The sequence below is a fragment of the Solanum tuberosum genome, unplaced genomic scaffold (assembly GCF_000226075.1).
Source record: "Solanum tuberosum cultivar DM 1-3 516 R44 unplaced genomic scaffold, SolTub_3.0 scf00531, whole genome shotgun sequence".
Taxonomy (NCBI): domain Eukaryota; kingdom Viridiplantae; phylum Streptophyta; class Magnoliopsida; order Solanales; family Solanaceae; genus Solanum; species Solanum tuberosum.
In genome coordinates, this window is record NW_006239449.1 from 108,916 (window position 1) to 129,170 (window position 20,255).

Genomic DNA, 20,255 nt, shown 5'->3' on the forward strand with positions numbered 1-20,255 from the left:
CTCTTTAGGAAAATAAAAAGAGTCTTATTCCCAAATATCTTCATCTTCTGCTTTCTATTTTTTGTTTCATATGTTTCTTTCTTAAAAACCACGTATCAGCTATCCATGTCTCTGTCAATTTTTTAAAAGATGTTGTGGTGTTCTTGGTGGTCTGTGGTGCAGGGAGAAAGTAAACTATCATAATATTATGCCCAAATACAGTTGTTAGCTAACCTTTTTTCATCAATTGATTAATTATGTAGCAGGGCATGTGGGTGATCATTGATATTAAGTGCAGTATATTGTTTTTCATTTAATTTTTTTTGGTACACAATTTTCATTCCTGCAAGAAGCTATTAGATGGAGAAAGAGAGGTTAATATATCCTTTATTTTTAATGGGTTTTTAAATTGGGTTTTGGGTTATGGGCTATGGATATGGGTCAGTGGGTAGAGGAAAATCTAATGGGTTGGAATTTAGTTTTATCCAATAGGAAGATGCCACGTAATAAACATTAATAAAAATAATTAAAAAATAAAAGGGTGTTAGTAGGGTAAAAATGAACCAAAAAAGTGAACTGAGAGATATTTTTAATCCAATAGGTGGATGAGGGGTATATTTAAACCTTTTTGAATAGTTCAAAGGTATTTTTGACCCTTTTCCGTTTTCTTTTTTTTTCTAAGGGCGTGTTGAGATTTTTTTAAAAATATATTTATTTATTTATTGGAAAAAATATATTTTCCTTGAAACGAACACACCTAAAGTTCATGTATCTTTTCCTTATTTTCTTTCAATTCATAAGTTGGGTATTCGTTTTGGAGTGTTTCTATTTTATTTTTAAAAAAAAATACATTTTTATGAGTTAAACTTGAGCTAAAATTATGGGCGGGAATCCATAGACAAATATTTAAAGTTGACACCAACTTCACTTAGGCAGCTCAAGTAGGCTTTGTTCAAAATGACAAAGCAGAGCCTAATTACGGGTATTTAAAATGAACAAAGTGTCTAAGTGAAAATTGGTGTCAACTTTAAGGAAAGTTATCAGGGGAATAAAATAAGATTGACAATTTTATATTTCACAATTCTATATGCATTTTTTTTTGGGTAAGTTATGCAGAATTCTGAATATGTACAGTAGGTAAATCTTTGTAATCAGAACAAAGATCTGTTTTTTCTTCTAGTATCTCAGTTGTTTGAAAATCAAAAGGCAACATCTCAATGGAGCCATCAATTTCAGTGTGTTCTTGCTTATCATATATGACTCCAGATTCAAATCTTAAGCGTCTTTCAACGGCAGCCTCAACCCTCTGTTTAAATTCATCATCTGTGCTAGACAACATATACCGAAGCTTGAAGTTTACACGGTTCTCCACCATAATCTTGTGTCTAGGAATTATTCTATCATCAAGTGAATAGCTAAAAAACCTGTAAAATAGACGTCACTTTCGGTAGAATAGAGGGATAGCAATATTGGAAGGACAGTTTCATTGTGCCATATATACCTTGGAAATTCAATAAGATCCTGCAAAGGCCGAACCATCATCCTTCGCAAATAACGATACTTAGGGCGAAGGATATCTATATTGTATGTCAGTAACATTGGAAAATCAGCAACCATTTCACCTAGTTGTCTGAGAGTTATGCCAAGGGAAAGAAAATACTTCACATTGTGATCCAATTTATTGGCAATGCTGCATCCCAGAAGCTCTGGTCCTAGAGCTATCACCTTTCCAATGTTCCTCTGGGAGACACCAGCTTTTGTCAAAAGGAATATGACCTATAATAAGATAGCCCGTATCAGTTTTGCTCCAACTCTTTAAGTAGCAAGCGGTCTAGTAACAGATATAATCAACGATAAAAAAGAAACGAGATAAGAGTTGTATAGTTGCTCTGATTCATAAATCAAGTCTTAGGTTCATGTCATACGGATTGCACTATCACCATATACTACTAGGACAGAGGAAACCGACAATGTTTAGAGAATTCAGATGAAACTGACCACTGGACGTATCTTCTTGTAGAGGCTGAAAGTGAGTAACCTGGGAAACCTGACAAGCACATTGCCAATAGCATCTTGTTGGACACCTATGTCTCGTAAAAATTGAACCTTCAACAATCAAGAATGTAAAGTCATTAGCAGGGAAAAAGAAAAGGGAAAGGAGGTATTTTAAAACAAACAGAAATTGTAGTAGATATTTTCTGATTTGGAGGTATAAAATGCACTGCAGAAGTTCAACTTGTCAACAGAAACTTCAAATCAAAGTGAAAAAACTTGAGTTGCCTCATAAATTGAGATTTAAGTACTTGTATTTTGATGCTCCGACATCTAATGTAGTGCCACACATGCCAAAAGTAATAGCATACCTTAGGCACAATGGTGGTCTCGAAATCAACACAGAACAACACTGGCCTGGTAACAAGAATTTTTCTCATACCATCTTTTGAAATCCCTAGGTAGTAAAAGTACTTGACAAGAGGCTTGAACTTCTCTTCAATACCACAACCCATCAAATGGGGTTTAAAAGATAATAATCTTCCAACATCTTCATTGCTGAGGCCAAACTCCTTGAGATATGCAACCTGGATGAGCATAAATCAAGTTTCAACGAGAAGAAAAGTCGGAATATAAGATTTCATTCTAAAGTTAAATCAACCAAGTGGCATGTCATAGCCACTTACAACGTCATTCTTCAGTGCTTTTTGCACCAAGCATGGGAAAAAACAAGATAGCCCATTTATGTAAAGAACAGTAGAAATAGGTTAAATCAGGCACCTTTTGGTTCATCTCTTCCATAGAGAAGTACCCAAGCACCTTAGGATAGTCAAACACCATGGTTCCAAAATCCTTCTCATCCATTCCCATATCAAAATAGAAATTTGTATGAGACTCTAGTTCTTCCATGCTGAAGGACAATATTTCAGGACATCGGCCTACAATATACCCTATCCAATCTCTCTTCACACCCTTGTACTCCAAATATCCAACGATTTCGTCCAATTCCTCCAAGCTTCGACCCAAAACATTACCCTTAGCTCTAATCATTACAAGCCCAATAAATCTTCCCTTCACATGAATTGACTTCAACCACTCAGCCAAACGTCTTATTGATTCAAGATCTCCTCTGGACTTGCAAATGAGGTTTGCAATATGAGGATATGACAATTCATTGTGTTTTAACCACCTGCAAGAAACACAGGGTAGTTTGGTTCCAAACTAGATATGCAATATTACAACACAGACAGTGGAGAGCCAGGAGTTCATACAAGGATTCAAAAATGTCACATCTGAGATATGAATCCATGACAGAAAGCAAAATTTTGAACCTCCTTTTCCACTTCACAAAAACTTTCCCTTAAAAAAGAACTAGTTCTTGCCCTTTATGGCTTATGCACAGTTGAGAATTCAGTTGAACCTCCTGCCTACAAGTTGCTAGTTCCGTCCCTAAATGCATGAATTGCTATTCAACAATAATACACGGGTGTGAAGGTCAAGAAATTAGCTAATCTTAATAGAGACAATATACATAATCTTATTCCACATTCTATCCCAAGTTTCATGCATAAGCAAGTATTCGTTATAGAGTCTTGTAACCGAAAATGGAAGTTATATTAGTATTTGCAGAAATTTATTCTAGGATCAACCTTTGTATTAACAATGCAACTATGTAGTGAGCAAAATGTGTATAAACAAACTTCAATGTGCATATTCCTTTGTACCTCACAATTGGCACGACACCAGAGTCATCTATGAAGGCTCTGGCACGAACATTGAATGATGAACCCAAGAACTCAGGCATTTGCTTCATTGAAGCAGCTTGAATCATCACATAATCTATAAAATCAGGCAACTCGGAAACCAAATTCGTCGAATAGGTAATACTAAACCTTCCCTTTCTCATTGCTTCTTTAAAAATCTCCACTGTAACTTTCCTCCTTATCTCAAGTGCCTTTATGAGCATCTCATCATCATCAAATCCACTTCCTTTTTTAGAATCAAACAAAGAGGAAATTGGGGGTAATGAAGTATTCACATCAGCGTCAGTAGGGGATTGAACATATAAAGAACCTGGAAATTGAGGGGTTCTTTTCCTTATCAGTGACATTTCAAGAACCTTCTCTTTATCTTCTTCCAGTACAGCACAGTCTTGTTTTTCCGGTTCAGCTGAACCGGTTAACGGTTCTTGGTATTCTTCCTGTTTGAGGTAACGGAGGAGAACAGCAGAGGATTTCGAATTGTGTTTTCGAGTGATACCCTTTTCATCATTCGATGAAGTGGTGGTGTTGGTATCTGTTTCTTGATTTTTAAGGTGGGGTTGCTGGTGGGGGTGGTGGGTGGAGAAAATGGTAAAAGAACGACGCCGTTTTGGAGAGAAGCATACAATGGTGGGTAGAGTAGTTTGGTGTTGTTGGTTTATGGATTGTGGAGTGAAGAAGAAGTTATGGTGATGGAGCTCGCAAAGCATCTTCAATGGAGGAAACTTGAATTTAGATAAAGCTCTGCAAATATCTCATCAGAGAGAAAAAGAAGGGGTTTTGGTTATTCATTAAAACCCAAGAAGTTAAACAAAACAATACTTAAGCACCAGAAACAAAGATAAATTGCACTTGCCCTCACATAGTTTAGACTGACCAAGTAATTACATGACCAACTAAACAAGTCAGACAATGTAATTACACCAATTGCACCAAATTTATTTATCTGGGTGACTTTCCAAATAGACCCTAAGTTAATAGTTAGGTGTGTAAGTGACAATTTTTACATAAACACGCAGTTATTATGTCTTATTCCTAATATTTCCTTTATTTGAATTTGTTTGTCTTACTTTACTATTTAGTTTATTTCGATAACTCTTTGATTCTAAAATTTTACATGATATACTTGACAATATAAGGTTAAAGTACATTTTGATATATTCTTCGCTAGCGTTTAGTCATAAATTTCCAAATATTCTTGGCAAATATTATTTGGGTGAAATTTCTCTATGTGTTTGGTCATGGTATTTGGGAAACATATTTCATTTTTTTAGAAAAATATGATTTATACCCATAAGTTTGTATTACAAGTCAATTGGATCTTCGTTGTAACAAATAACAAGTAGTGTCTATAACACTGAAGCAATGTGGTAGTTTGGAGTGAGTGCAACAAGCATCATTCCATACATCGTGAAGTAGACAAAACACATGACTTTTGTTACCCTGAGCCGATTATTTATCATTTTCATCAACAATCATATCATCACTTTCATATTCACCGAATATTTCATCACTATTTTGGTGTTCACGTAAAAAATTATATCATACAACACAAACAACTACTATATATGATGTTTTTGTAAAAGATAAAAGTTTAGTGTAAAATTTCAATTTTTAAAAGATCCCAAATAATGATATTTGACCCAAATACTAAAAAAATTAGTATTTTTTTCTAGTATTTGGAAATTTGAGATATTTGCCAAAAATATTTACCAAATAATGACAAATTATATGGACAAACACTATTTACCAAATTTTCCCCTAAATATTACTTGAAAAATCTATGGCCTCATATCTTTATTTTAAGATCTACAAGATTCAAAGTCTCCTTCTATCAAATTTTTTCCAAGTAATATTCCTCTCTTCCGATGGAGTACGCCTCCCTTTTTAGTATATTCCCAAAAATATCAATTTTATATTTTTTAAATAATTTAATTATAAAATTTATATTTTACCTTCATAAAATTATCTATTCGTACACAAATATTTAAGATTTATGCTATATCATTTGATTTTTTTCCTTTTTCAACTTTCTATTTATCCAAATTCTATATTATAATTGGGACATAATGAGTAATAATATTAAGAAACATAACAGTCAAAATATTTAAAATTATTTTTAGATCATAATTTTTTTTTTAAAATTATTTTCTTTTTTAAACTTCATATTCAACTAATTTTATCGCATAACCATTTCAATTTAAGTATTTTAATTTGACGGAGCACAAGATTTAAAAATGAAGATTTTTTTTTTAATCTTGTAGAAAATATTGGTGGTCTCATCTGCATTTCACCACATTTGTGTGTGTCTAGTTGTAATAAACGAAACATAAAAAGAGTACCAAACACAAAGCAACGCGAGTTCTTGTTAAGTCAAGAATCAAGAATCAAGATTTAGAAACATTGAGAGAGGAGACAAGCAATTGGAATCAAGCAAACGAAGATGATAAAGGGAGTGATCTTGATGAACGATAAGGGAAAGCCCCGTCTTGCTAAATTCTACGATTATCATGTAAGTTTCTCTAAACCCTTTACATTACAAACAAGAACACAAAGATTAAAATTATTTTTGTTAATTTTTTATTCTTTCTTAAAATCAATTATTTGTTGTAATGTAAGGTTAGCCCACAGAAAAGCAGCAAGAGCTGATTCGAAGATTATATGGAGGTTGTAATTACATTTGATTTCCTTCTTTCTTTTGTTTTAGATTGTCAAATTCTTTTTGCTTCTGTAAGTATAAAGATTGGATCTTGATCTGTGTTTTTCTGCCAATTTCATTTTTGTTAGGGTGGTATTTGAAAAATGCTTTTTTTTTTAAACTGTGGTATCTGAGCCAGCTTATGCGCATTTAGAGTCAGAGGTGAATCTAGAATTTCTAGAACATGAGTGCACCACTAAAAGAAGAAAATAGTATAGTAAGTGGAAACTGATCCCTAGTCCTCTAGGTAACCACTCAACATTCGACTTTCTTGTAGCATGGGTGCCAACAGGTGCCCATATTTAGGCTATAAATATGCCCCTGCCTAGACTAATTCCGTGAGATACCTGTCACCTCCCACCAACAATAACTACCAGGTAACATGTAAGAAATCACGTAGTGGTTTTGAACATTTATATTAAACCTAGTGATGTGAAGATTTACTCTTTTGTTGTTCTGTATGGTGATCAGTGTACTGTTGATTGTCGTGTAAATCATTAGTTGTGATATTTTGTGTTCAAGTGCAGTTTTATCCAGTAGAGCAGAGAATGTAAGCAACTTCGTCAAGGTTGACTCCCTCTTTGGACCGGTATGTGTTTTCCTCTTGGCTCTCTCTATATCTCTCTGAATTTGGTTTTCTATTTTTCTTTTTGGTTTTTATCATTCCTCGAAAGTACATGTAAAACAAAGGAAAGGGTTGATCAATCTTTTTTCTTCATCGTTACTTTATGCTAACCATTGCTGAGATTCTGCTTAACCTGAATAGCTAGAGAGATTCACATCTTGTGCCTCCTTACATACAGGATGCTCGACTTGTGTACAAGACTTATGCCACACTACATATTTTATTCATATTTGACAGCTCAGAGAATGAACTTGCAATGCTTGATCTCATGCAAGGTATATCTACTCAAGCTCTGACCATGCTGGCTATAAGATATTATATCGATTAATAGAAGAGCTGTGACTCATTATCAAAAGGTTACATTATGTATAAGTAAATCGAAAGCCAAATATCTCTTCTTTGATAGATTTTTAAAGTAATTTGTGTTTTTCTTCCTTCGCACTGGGAGTTCAGGCGCAAAACTCTTGCAATGAAACAAACTTGTCACTGAGGCTTCCTAACGATTTCTTGCTTGTCGCCTTGCGGTATCTGTTGGTTCCAAAATATTAAGATTGAATGAAAAGTCCTTCCCTTTTAAAAGAAACTTTAGCAAATGAAAATTTATCACACATGTATCTTTTACTAAAATAGTATAACATGGGATATGGAGAAATATGCAAGTTTGAGCATCATCATGTCTTATGGTGGTCTGAGATCTTTGATAGCTATGCAGTACCACTTTCAACATCTAAAATTTGGTGGGAGTGCTGCTATTAATTTTCGTCGAGCTGTACTATGTCATAGGTCTTCATAGGAATGACAGGAGTGAGTTTGTGGTCACTGCTAAACATTTATGGTAAGTGTGTGTATTTGTGCTTCTGATGTAAGCTACCTGAACACAATTTAAGAACTCCGTTTGTAAAACCAGAGCATATTCTGATCATTTTATTTTACTTCAATGTATATGTCATCATTCTCCAAGATTTGCTAACTTGAATGATGTTGACAATATTTTTGAGTTTCAGTTTTTGTGGAGACAATGGACAAGTGTTTCAGCAATGTACGTGAACTTGATATAGTATTCAATTTCAATAAGGTTGGTCTTCTCTCTCGGTTTAGCATCATGAAGTATGTATCACTAAAGTTATGTAGTTGTTCAGTGACTTGATTCCTTTGGGTTTTGTGGTACTTGATATATTAAAGAAACACTTGTGTTTTGGTTCATTGTTTACATCAACTTTGGGGATACAAAATAATTAAGACTTGGGATACCTTAATCTCCAAATATCTCAACTGGAAGTTGACTCCCCCTGAAATAATGTTGATCTAAGAAGCAGTGCTACTGTGCTAATTGATTAGTTGTAAGTGGGCCATTCTGGAAACAAAGGGATGCTTAAGTATATTAGAGCGAGCTAATTCTTTTTGTACATCAAGAGTTTGAAATATAAGAAGTGAAGGTGGTGAAATTTCAACGTGGCATTTACTTCTTTTGAGTTAAGTTGACAGGTATTACCAAATGAATTTGAGAAACTATTACTCTTCTTAGGAATAACCGTAACTAATCAAAGACAAGAAAGAGTGACCGGCCTGTAGATAAGATCTTATTTGCATTGACATTCTGCTTCCATAATTTAAACTAAAAATGTTTGAGACTTTGCTGATGTATTGAAGTTTTGCAGGTGCATGCTATATTAGATGAGATCATTTTGGGAGGTGAAGTTCTTGAGACAAGTTCCTCAGAAGTGGTGAAGGCTGTTGAAGAAATCTATAAGTACTCTCCGAACCCACTATGTTTCTTTTTACTTTTGTTTATTACTCACCAGACATAGGTCAAGATGTTATAAACTATATTTGTTCAGGATGGAAAGAGCTGCAAATTCAATCATGGCAGTTCCATCAATAACTAGCTGGCAAGGTCGATAGCACATGTTGACTTTGGTAAGTTCTGTAGGACAATTCAGATAATCTATCAGGGAGTAATGATTAAATAGTGCTACCAAATTTGGTTTCAAGTGGTTCTGGCAATGATCAATGAACTGGGCACTGTATTTGTCAACCAAGTTGTTGAACTATTACTCTTTGGTGCTTGAAATTTCTGCACAAGAGTTTTCGGAGAGCTACAGTACTTGCAAGTGAACTATTCGACTTTTGTCTACAGAGTTGTGACGTTCCAAGTTTTATCCCATTTGGAGGAAAAAGGGAAAAATAAAAGTTACTTGAAGTGAATATAAGAAAGTTTATAAGTGCTTCTTCAATATGATATTTCCTTTCAACTAGTTGTATCTATTACATTGTGTTTGACTTCAAGCTTTCGGCATATCAAAAGCTGCATATATACATGAAAATGAGACTCTAGGGACACGTGCACTTGTCAAATCATTATTGCATAGATGATTTTGAGTTGATTAAAATCAATTTGGACGTCCCTTTTTTACTTTTACTTTTTGCTTATTTGAGGAAAGGGAAATTTATCTCAAGACCTTGTAAATGTTATAGTGCCATAAGGCTATTTCTGCTGCTTACGGTTAGATTTATGGCATTTGACCTTTATTTCATCATGGTGAGACATTCGAACACTACATGATTTTGGTCTGTCGTCTGTCTATAAACCATATAAGCCAAAATTTCTAAACTACCCATTGCCTAAAAGAAACCATTGTTAGAGGACTAAGCATATGTTTTGCTGCATTTCCTACGAAGAATGCTTCTTCGTTTGTCCTAATTTGAACAAACTAAACTATTATTTCCACACCCTAGTATCGGATGACATACCTCCAGGCTCGTCATTGGTAAAATTTGCATGTTCCTATGATTTCCCTAAAGAGTTGCTGGCTGGTAAATGTCAGTTACTTGGTACTTGTTGCTGGTGGATTAGTCTGCAAGCTGGCCCGGACGCCGTGGTTATCAAAAACAAAAATGTTATACAGATGCAGGTTCCAAAGTTTTTGCTTGAACAAAACTGTGATCAACTCCTTGGTCTTAAGAATTACCCTTACTTTTGTTGCCTAATTGTTGCATTTAAAATATTTATTTTCTATGAATGATCATTTAGGTGAGGATGTATTAGAATGAAATCTTGCATCCAAGTGCATGTCTTGGTAGTCAGTGAAAACCATAAGATGTTAGGGTTCAAATCGGAACACAGGCAGAAAACACAGTGATTTCTTTCCATCTATCTAAACATTAGTGAGCAGAGTTAAGTTATACCCCATACGAGTGCTGATGGAAATAGTTGAGGCAGTCAAGAAGCACGATTTTGAAAATGAAAAAAGCTAAGAGTAAAATCTTCTTCTTGTGTATATTCTGAAATGTGTACTGGATTTGACTATAGCCATATTCAGCCCCACTCCTCTTTTTACCCGTCTGCTGGTTTAGAACCTCTGCATATATATACACTGGACTGTCTTTCAAGTACTACAACACCTGCTCAAATATAAGGAGTACAACCAAAATTAAAGGGGCAATTTATGGATTATGGTCCAGCTGTCTGGAAAAATTTCATCAAACCATAACATAGGCAACATCAATTATTGTCCTCTACTATTGCCTATTGGTTCTTGGCCAAAGTCTTTAAGTGCATCAACTCACTGCCCAAACCTTCCATGCCATTCATTTTACTTTTTTCTCTTTAAGGCATTAAAGTTGATGGAATTGCTGGGGTCATTGGTGAACTGGACACTATGAGTCTGCAACATCAAATAGTGAATAACATTTAGTGTTGACTCTATCTATATGGCTATCACTAGGGGTAGCGACTACGATACTCTATTCAGCATTCAATAATTTATCATACTATTGGTGTGACCCGTTTGAAATAAGTATCTTCCAAATAAATGTGAGTATTTCAATGAACCATAATTGTCCTTTTTTTTGTTAGCATGTCGATAATTTTCTAAATTAGATCTGCTTAATCTAGAAAAGTATGTGCAATATTTGAAATTATCTATTTAACCATACTAACTCTAGGTTCTCCACATCTAACATGTCGATGATTCAGAATTCTGAGTCACACTTGAGTAAGTGATGAATCTTTGTTAAATCATGTTCACGTGAAGCCAATAGCGTGTGCTGAAACTCTTATTTTTATATTAAAAATTCATTATATATACATAAGTATTTGAATCTGAATTCAGTTGTTAATGTATATTAACTTTGAATTCACTGTAGAAATTCATAAACTTTAAATTTTGGTTCTGTCTCGCATAATATTTGACTAGTAAAGGTTATATCACCATCCCAACTAACAACTTGAATGAAAGTAATAAATAGGATATATAATACTTATAACAAAAGGACGGGATTGTTTTAACTTGTAAAATAATGGAGTGTCCTAGTTTACTTGTTTGTTAAATGAATTTTTATAACATTTACTATTAACCATGTGAAGTATTTTCAACAAGTTGGTCCCATGGTCTAGTGGTCAGGACATTGGACTCTGAATCCAGTAACCCGAGTTCAAGTCTCGGTGGGACCTTATTTTGTTTTCTTTGTTCTGTTTGATTTTTATTTTCCCACTATTTCAGAGAAAATTTAATAATAGAAAAAAAAACTAAATTGGTAGATGTATACGACTTCTCAACAAACAGAAAGAAGAATAAAATCAGACGATGTTTCGGAATTCATAATTTTGTATTTTTTGTGCGAACAGATTGTTTGAATTGAATACTGTTTTCACAGTAAAGCGCAGACTAATCGTAGAGGTTGAGTACACGGAAAACATAACAATTATACTGGTTATGTTGTTGTTATATTTGGACAATGATCTCTTGTGATTTTTTACGACCGTCGATGCTAAACCATCTGTCAAACTAATAAAACAATGGTAGACCAGAAATCAGTGTGCACAGAAATTGGCACGAGACCAAAAGTTGTAAGCAAAGCAAATTCAGTAACAAGAAAAAGGATAGAACAATGGGATACTCTTTTTTTTTCTTTTTTCCTCTCCTCCAATTGGAAAATGAAAGATTGTGTATAATTTACATTCCATGGAGAGACTAGTAAAAGAGAAGAATTATAAGAAAAGAATTGGAATTTGGAAGCAAACATAAACCCCCCAAAAACAAAATTAACAAAAAGAACCACCACCACTACTAAATCCTGTTTTCCAACTCTATCCCCAGAAAAAGAAAAAGAACTTAAAATCCCAAAACCCCAATAAACAATTTGATGTTTGCTGTCCCCAGGTAAACTATGCATCTCCATTTTCAAGACCAGGGCAAGATAATGGCTTGCAAACTCAAGCATTCCGGAAACGGAGAATGTACAAGGTGTCCCCAAACAAAAATGCAACCTTAATGCAGATCCTACTGCATTATTAACAAAGAATTAATGACAATCACCCTCCCTTCTACTCCGCCTGTGGTCCTCTCTCTACATCGTGCTCCTCCAATGGCTCAGGGAAAATCTCTTTGGACTGTCGTCTAGTTGATGAAGAATGACCGTTGTTGTCCCCATTAGGACCACTTCCTTGAGAGCCTGTTGTTCCGGATTGCTTCAAACTACTTGTTCCTTCCAACTTATGTGCTGAAGCTGCAGCAGGTACGGCTGCTACATCTGAGGAGCTACGCCAGCTGCCAAACAGTGCAGCGTTCCATGAACTTCTCGATGAAGTTGCTCTAAGTCTTGCTGAGCTAGTGTGTTCTTCCCTAACTACCTTCAAAGGGTTTTCCAAAGCTTTAAGGATGTATCTCATTAAGGGTCTCCTTGACGGTTTGGGATTGAGGCAGGATCTGGCAACAATAGCCATCGCCCATACTTCCTCTAATAAATCTTCGTCTATGATTAGGGAAGGATCCACAATGTTTGTGACAAGTTCTTTATCATATATACTAATGTACTTAAGCGTACCGTCCAACCACTCCTTCATGCTGGCGTCATTGGATGCACTGATACCTAGCTTGCCAGTTACTAGCTCGAGCAAAACCTTTCCAAAACAGTAGACATCATACGCACAAGTGGCACTAGGTGTACCTGTCCATTCGGGTAAGAAAGAATATTAGGACGAGATAAGTAGACTTTGAAGTATTCCCTAGTGATAGTTCAAGCAACAAAGCATACTCCCACAAAAAGTAAAGCAAAACATCGCCATCAAAATCTCCAGCCCTTTACGCTCTTTGGAATCAGCTTTATATCGTAAATTTCCACCTAATAGTTTCACTTATTCTTACTTCTAATGAGAATCTACAGTTTTGATTTGTTGCCTAGATCAATTTAAGGAGATTTTACCCACCAACAAACAATACCGGAAATGTGACGCAAATAATTTTAAATAGTTACTTGCACCAATTTAATAAATATTAAGAATATCCAAGTAAACTCTATTTAAGGAAAGTAGAACTAAATAAAGTTGCACATACCTGATGCACCTTGTTCCGACGTCCTGCAAATAAGAAAGGGAGAACTATGTCAACAAGCAGTATAAACTATAAAACAGTACTGGTTGAAAGAATATAACAAAACTTTTGAGATCATGCAACAAGCTTCGACGAAAAGCTGGACAAACAGTGATAACCATTCATAAGACAGGAAATACATATGGAAAAGTTTTCACTATAAAACAAAAACTTCTAAAGCTTTCTGGATTATGATTGAATATAATCATGATCAGTGGTCGTAAGTTCAATTTCTAAAATAAGAGAACCTGGAAAGTTTTAACAGAAGCCATGAAGATTAAAATAATAGAATAGAAGGCCTCAAATCTTTGGCATCTAACATAGGGACTTCAAACCAATTTTTCACATGCCATTATATCTAGGTCGTTCCAGAAGTATTTAGTATTTACCCCACAATACAAAATTTAATAATTTCCTGCATTCAATGTGTAGGCATAACGAGAATAGGTAATAGTTAAAGCTAGACAATGAGAGTAAGAAATAGTTAAACTTACTTCAGCACAGGATGGAAAGCTAAAAGAATGAGAACTATGCATTCCCTACCAAATAGCAAAACCAACAAATTCTCCTTAAGTGAAAACATGTACATCAAAGGACTATGTTACATGGATTCAGCTACGCATGCATATCCCATACATGAGTTTTAAGTATACAGTAAGGGTACATACAATTTTTTGCTAATTTCTACTTAAACTACAACACCCATGTGACACCCGCTAGACATAGGTAAATCAAGGCAAGAAGATTCATATAACGTAGAAAAGGAATAATTTACTGAGGGATGGAACAAGTAATTAACAAGTGGGTGATGGTCTTTCAGACTAGACTGACTGTTCTTTACGGTGTTCCTTGTAACTTGAATACTGAGAAGAAATAAGATAATATGCAGCTGCATGATAACTATCATCAGGACTAAACTAGTCAGGGCCTATATTACAAGTTGTCATAATTTAGAAACAAAGCTAAAGCCCTTTTGTATAAGAACAGATAACAAGGTTAAGAGTAAGGTTGCTGCATGAACGTTAGGATTCTCATTTATATCAGAGCTAATAAATATACACCAGAAAGACTTGAGCTGGCAGCAAAACTGTGGAACTCAAATCCAATTTAGAAACCAAGCCAAAGTAGTTTCTATAACATCAAATTGGAGAGACAGATATATTAACAATAAAACTGCCTGATTTTAAGATCCATCATGGGAGACAAAAATTGACCATTACATAACAACCTAGTAGTAATAGTAGTTAGCCTTCAAAAAGAAAAGGATGGTTAGAACATAGAATTTACCAACAACAACTACTTACTGTGGAAATCTGAGCAGCCTGGAAATTCGGTTTTGATGGCTCTCTCCTTCTTGTGCACAGGCCTCATTTAGACTCCCTAGCCGTACTTCAAACTTATCATCAAGAAGTATGCTGCTTGCTTGAACATCTCTGCGAGAATAGTAGGCAAAGGAAAAAGAAGATGTCACTACATGATGCACTAAAAAATTTCTGACAGAAATAAAGTTCTTTTTTGGGGGTGGGGGGTGGAGGTAAGATTGAATCCAAGAAACTAATTCATGCAATTAAACCATTGAGAATTTCACGGTGAACTGCAGCAGAAAAACTATACGGACATTTAGAGAAGCATCTCCTTTGGAAACTCCTTCTGAAATGGATATTCGGTTCAAGAAAGTCTATTGGATTCCCCATGAAAGGATCTTTTGTTTGTAACTGAGAAATCCTCCCAGCTCTATTGGCGCACGATCCAAAACTCGGTGGATAATGGGTCCCAGCCTTCTACCTTTCTCCACTTAAATACCAAGCTTTAGTCTATGGTAGGATTCAAACTGATAACGTGATCTTAACCCACACATAATGAGTTGTGCTCTTGCCACTAACCCAAATCCCTAAGGGTTGCCCGGTGAAAGAATAATGGTTGAACCCAAAACATGCAGATGAAAAGTTTTAGAGAAATAAGATAGTTCACTGACAGGCTTAGGTTCCATGGAGATAAAAGGTACAATAAGGAGTATCATATGAGGACTACCTTTAGTTGATTAAGATTGATGGGATTGTGTCGAGGTGTGCACAAGCTAGCCCGGGCACCACGGTTATCAAAAAAAGAAGGATTGATGTATGGAGAAGGTTCAATAATAAGAAAAGAAAACAATTTTTAAAAAAACATTACTGTTCTTAGTTTGAGAAAATTTCTATTTCTGCATTCACAATATCTCTGCACAATAGAAATATAATGTCATCAAGATCTTCTAAGGCCACATCCCTCATACCGAATCTAACACAATATAAACTGCCTAGATTAGAGATATCGCAGCCATGCATGGAACTATAGAAGCTGAGCTTACAGCAATTTTAGAAGTGCATGGCTCTTGACTTTACATTGCTAAGCCCTAAAAGGACAGGTTTTAGGTTTACTAAGCTCTTAATTTTATTACATGCAGGTGTAGCTCATAAAAATAGTAAGTGAAGCCCTCAAGTTGATAGAGTCAAGCTCCAGGTACAAGATATTGTGGAGGCTATTCCTTATGTGATGAACTCTGTATAATAATAGTCTCACGAGGCAATAAACATTACAGATCTCCAACTGATAGCAAATCAGAAAACCATCAACCATAAATTGCCTCCTTTTATAAATCTCGAGAAGCTAAGAGCGAAGCAGACATCTAATATTTATCATTTATAAATAGGCTTTAGATGAGTTTCAGTCGACCAGACATGGGCACAATCCATAAAGTTGCAAGCACCTTTAACGTGCAGAGTGTCTGCGCTGCACTGAATTTTTGGCTGAAAATTTGAGAGCCTTCTATGGGAATCTTGTCCCGCCTAATTCAGAGACACGAAATACACTGATATTTGATAGCTTTCATTCAGAGCATTTTTCCTAGTATCTCCAACGTGTACAAACCAAAAAGGGCGCTCTCCAAGTCATCAAGTCATATCCTTTATTACCTTGAGTCTAGCCCAAGAGTCACCAATTATGTATAACCAATGAATATACATAGAAAGAGTAGCTGGTAGCCTGCAACTCTTCCAAGATATATGATAAACATGTTTAAATGAAAACTTGTAATCATGATAGTGAAATATAAGTGCACATGCGAACATGGAAATCTAATAGTAAATCACATAAGTCCAGCATTGCTATTCAAGTTCTCTCAGATTAACCATAAAAGTGGTGGCACATGGAAGTAAGATAAATGTAATATGACAAGTCCTTGATACCTGTGCACTAGAGGCGGGTTACATTCATGATGTAGATAAGACAAACCCTCAGCAGCTCCAATAGCAATTTTCAGTCTTGTTATCCAATCCAATGACTGCAAACTATCATCATCTGAATTGTTTTTTCTAAACAAAGAACTTGAAAGATCTCCATTTGGCATATACTTGTACACCACGAACTTCTCATTCTCATTCTCCAAACAGTGCCCCATAAAAGGTACTAATCTTGAGTGAGAAACCTTGCTGAAGAAGTCCAATTCTGACAAGTATGCTTCATTCCTTGCAGACTGCACATCTATTCTTTTGACAACTATAAGGGTCCCGCCTTCTAGGGTACCACGGAAGAGATCACCTGAATGACCATGCTTCATAAGATTTGCATCATTGAACTCACCTGTGGCTTGAAGAATCTGCTGGTAGGTAAATGCATCTCCTAAACTTGAAAAATTCAATGATACTCCAGGTGCAGGAGGTGGTGGACTTGAACTGGCAGGACCGGGCCCAACCTCAGTGGCTCTTTGATTCGTGGCACCCCGTTTGCGGGTGCAAAAAATCAGCAGCAATATACAGATAAAGACAAGTGCAAGTAATCCAACGCTACCCAGAACAGCCGCCAATATGATTTTATTTCTGTGACTCTTTCTGTTGGATTTAGAAGCTGGAAGAGGCTCTGTGGCATTTGGCTCTCCAAAATTATCAAACAACAAGCCACGTCCGCTATAAAAAGAAGCACATTCGCTCCTATTCCTTTGACTTGTCACATTTTGGAGGCAATTGCTACTAATTGACGCGTTGCGTTGTGCATAATTTGGGAGTTTGCCTTCAAAATAGTTTCCTGATAGATCTAGAAAACTGAAGCTTCTGTTTAAAGACGGCAAATTTCCATAAAACGTATTATGAGAAAGATTAAACACTGCACCAGTGGCATTGACAACGGAGCTAACATTTGGCAGAATACCAGTGAGGTTATTCGCAGAGACATCTAGGAATTGCAACCCAGGCATCGACCACAAAGCATTAGGCAACGATCCAGACAGCCTATTATTCCCAACTACCATACTCTTCAAGTTCCGTAATCCTCCTAATTCAGGGACCACTCCACTTAGACTATTGAAGCTGAGGTTAAGATCAACCAAATTAGAAAGGTTACCGAGTTGGGTGGGTATCGAAGTAGAAAAGCTGTTGTCAGACAGATTCAAGGATTTCAACTGAAGCAAAGTCCCAATATCTGAAGGAATAGCCCCATTGAAGAAATTTGAAGACATATCAAGCAAGGTAAGGTTCTTAAGAGAAACAAATGTATCAGGAATTACCCCAAGAAGCTTATTATGCGAAAGATCAAGACTTGATAGGCGTGACAATTGACCGAAACTTCGAGGCACTTGTCCAGTGAGACCATTGTTGGACAAATTGAGAGTAACTAAACTAGTTAAATTGCCAAGGGAAGGAAGAATAGGACCAATGAGGGAACATGACCTGAGATCAAGTACCCGAAGAGACACAAGCCTAAGACCAAACCATTCAGGAATAGAACCAGGAAGTACAAAATTGGAAGCATTAAAAGATTCCAAAAGAGTCAAATTTTGGAGAGCATCAACTGAGAATTGAGGGGTTTGACCCCCAGCTCGAGTACGTTTAAAACCAGATATGTTGATCTCAGTAACTCGACCATTCTTGCAACGAATCCCAGCCCAGTTGAAACAAGGGTTACCCTTTATAGGCCATTCTTTGGCTCTTAACCCTAAAGAAGATCTCAGTTGAAGCAAAGCAAATTTCTCAGCTGAAGAACTAACCCTCTGCTGAAATGTAGAGTCAAACAGCAAGAAAAACACAAAACAAAACAAAACCACTCTGCCCTGTTGGTTCGCCATTCTTGCTCAACCTTCATTTAACTTCGAAAATTCTCATCATTTCTCAAATATATATAAATGGGCATCTCTAATTTGTTATACCCCTTCTATATCATAGTGATTCTTGAAATAAAAAAGGGAATATACATTCTGTGTCAGAAAATTAAAGGGATTACCTTTTTTGAGTGAATCAACTAAGCTTTTGCTTTGATTCTTTGTTCTTGATAAAGCAAAGAAGAGTTCTAAATGCTAATCCCTATACTGTTTTCTCTCTACCAACTCTTTTTCTTTCAGTTTCTTCAGTTTGATAGGTAAGAGAGAAGATTAAAAAAATGGTCAAAAAAAAAATGGGTTCTTTTTTTGTGTGTGTGAGAAAGTGGTGTGAATGAAGAAAAGAGGAGAAATAGTAGATGTAGAGAGAGAAAGTAAATGAGTCAATCCTAATTCTCTCTCTAAAAACTCTGTGTGATTAATTGGATCATTGATGTACTGTTCATTACTGTAATCTTGAAAATTTAATAGAAGAACACAAAAAAGATTGTATTTTTATGGAAAAATATTTACCCCTTTTGGAAATAATGCTGACAAAAAGTGAACTTTTTTCGCCGCCGTGGACGGTGGTGGGGTGGTGGGATGGTGGGGGGTTGAGGGGTTAAGTTGACTACCGGGAAAGTGGCAAAAAAACAGCTAAGCTAAAAACAACTAGTTTAATTCTAAAATAGATTAACAATAATTAAATTACTTAATTTGGGTTTTATTTTTTCTCTCACTAGAATCTTTCTTCTAATTATTTCTGTAATTATTACTCTTTTCCTCTTTTTATTTTGGTAGATAAATAATGAGAGTATCTGGTAAAGTATTATTCGGCAACTTTTATGGGAAATCTTTTAATTAATTACCTTTTCTTTTATATTGCAAATTCGATGATATTTAGGTAAATTTTATTTAAAGCAAAGTTATTATTTATGATTTTTTTTAAGAGCAACTTTCACATATAGCAAACAAAAAAATCATATTTGTATGCTATAGCAAGGTTTGCATAATTGCGCTCCATAGCAAACATATATATGTATAATTCGCTATACATATACAATTGAAAGCTGTCTATTTCGCTATACATATATACAAAAAGAAGCAATTGTATAATTCGTTGGCTCCTCTTCAGAATTGTATAATTTCGCTGGCAGGCCATTTGTATAAATTATTGTTAGCCTCTCGTTTGTATAAATCGTTGACAAAAATATTTGTATATAAAAAATCGCTCTCTTTCGCTTTATACAAACATAAATTATACATTATACAAGCATAAAACTGGGCAGGGGAATATTTTTATTGTATAATTATAAGTGTATAGGACGAATATATATGTATTTGCATGTGTATATACAATTTTCTCTCGCTTTATACAAACAGAAACGCAATTTATACAATTCTGTTGTATAAACGAGAAAGAGAGAAAGACAAAAGAGAACTGGGCAGGGGAATATTTTTATTGTATAATTATAAGTGTATAGGACGAAGATATATGTATTTGCATGTGTAAATACAATTTTCTCTCGCTTTATACAAACAGAAACGCAATTTATACAATTCTGTTGTATAAACGAGAAAGAGAGAAAGACAAAAGAGAACTGGGCAGGGGAATATTTTTATTGTATAATTATAAGTGTATAGGACGAATATATATGTATTTGCATGTGTATATACAATTTTCTCTCGCTTTATACAAACAGAAACGCAATTTATACACTTCTGT

The 20,255-nt window shown here is 35.2% G+C and overlaps 3 protein-coding genes and 1 non-coding gene across 4 annotated transcripts; 2 read left to right on the forward strand and 2 right to left on the reverse strand.

The window, feature by feature from the left end:
* Positions 1-1,019: 1,019 nt before the first annotated feature.
* LOC102586135 (uncharacterized) lies at positions 1,020-4,523 on the reverse strand. The gene is made up of 6 exons (XM_006365041.2): positions 3,696-4,523; positions 2,752-3,160; positions 2,343-2,558; positions 1,978-2,085; positions 1,481-1,755; positions 1,020-1,403 (listed from the first exon to the last, which is right to left on the reverse strand). The coding sequence occupies exons 1-6, from the start codon at positions 4,439-4,441 to the stop codon at positions 1,088-1,090; spliced, it is 2,070 nt and encodes a 689-aa protein (XP_006365103.1). The 5' UTR covers positions 4,442-4,523; the 3' UTR covers positions 1,020-1,087.
* A 1,522-nt stretch (positions 4,524-6,045) lies between these two features.
* Positions 6,046-9,467, forward strand: LOC102586463 (AP-3 complex subunit sigma-like). Its single transcript, XM_006365042.2, has 7 exons — positions 6,046-6,243; positions 6,356-6,398; positions 6,957-7,018; positions 7,233-7,329; positions 8,059-8,129; positions 8,713-8,804; positions 8,893-9,467. Exons 1-7 carry the CDS (start codon positions 6,175-6,177, stop codon positions 8,954-8,956), a joined length of 498 nt encoding a protein of 165 aa, XP_006365104.1. The 5' UTR covers positions 6,046-6,174; the 3' UTR covers positions 8,957-9,467.
* Positions 9,468-11,435: 1,968 nt separating this feature from the next.
* TRNAQ-CUG (transfer RNA glutamine (anticodon CUG)) lies at positions 11,436-11,507 on the forward strand. The gene has a single exon. It is a non-coding gene; the product is annotated as a tRNA-Gln (tRNA).
* Positions 11,508-11,937: 430 nt separating this feature from the next.
* Positions 11,938-18,856, reverse strand: LOC102586797 (probable LRR receptor-like serine/threonine-protein kinase At2g16250). Its single transcript, XM_006365043.2, has 4 exons — positions 16,650-18,856; positions 14,730-14,858; positions 13,390-13,412; positions 11,938-13,003 (listed from the first exon to the last, which is right to left on the reverse strand). The coding sequence occupies exons 1-4, from the start codon at positions 18,518-18,520 to the stop codon at positions 12,381-12,383; spliced, it is 2,646 nt and encodes an 881-aa protein (XP_006365105.1). The 5' UTR covers positions 18,521-18,856; the 3' UTR covers positions 11,938-12,380.
* Positions 18,857-20,255: the final 1,399 nt, after the last annotated feature.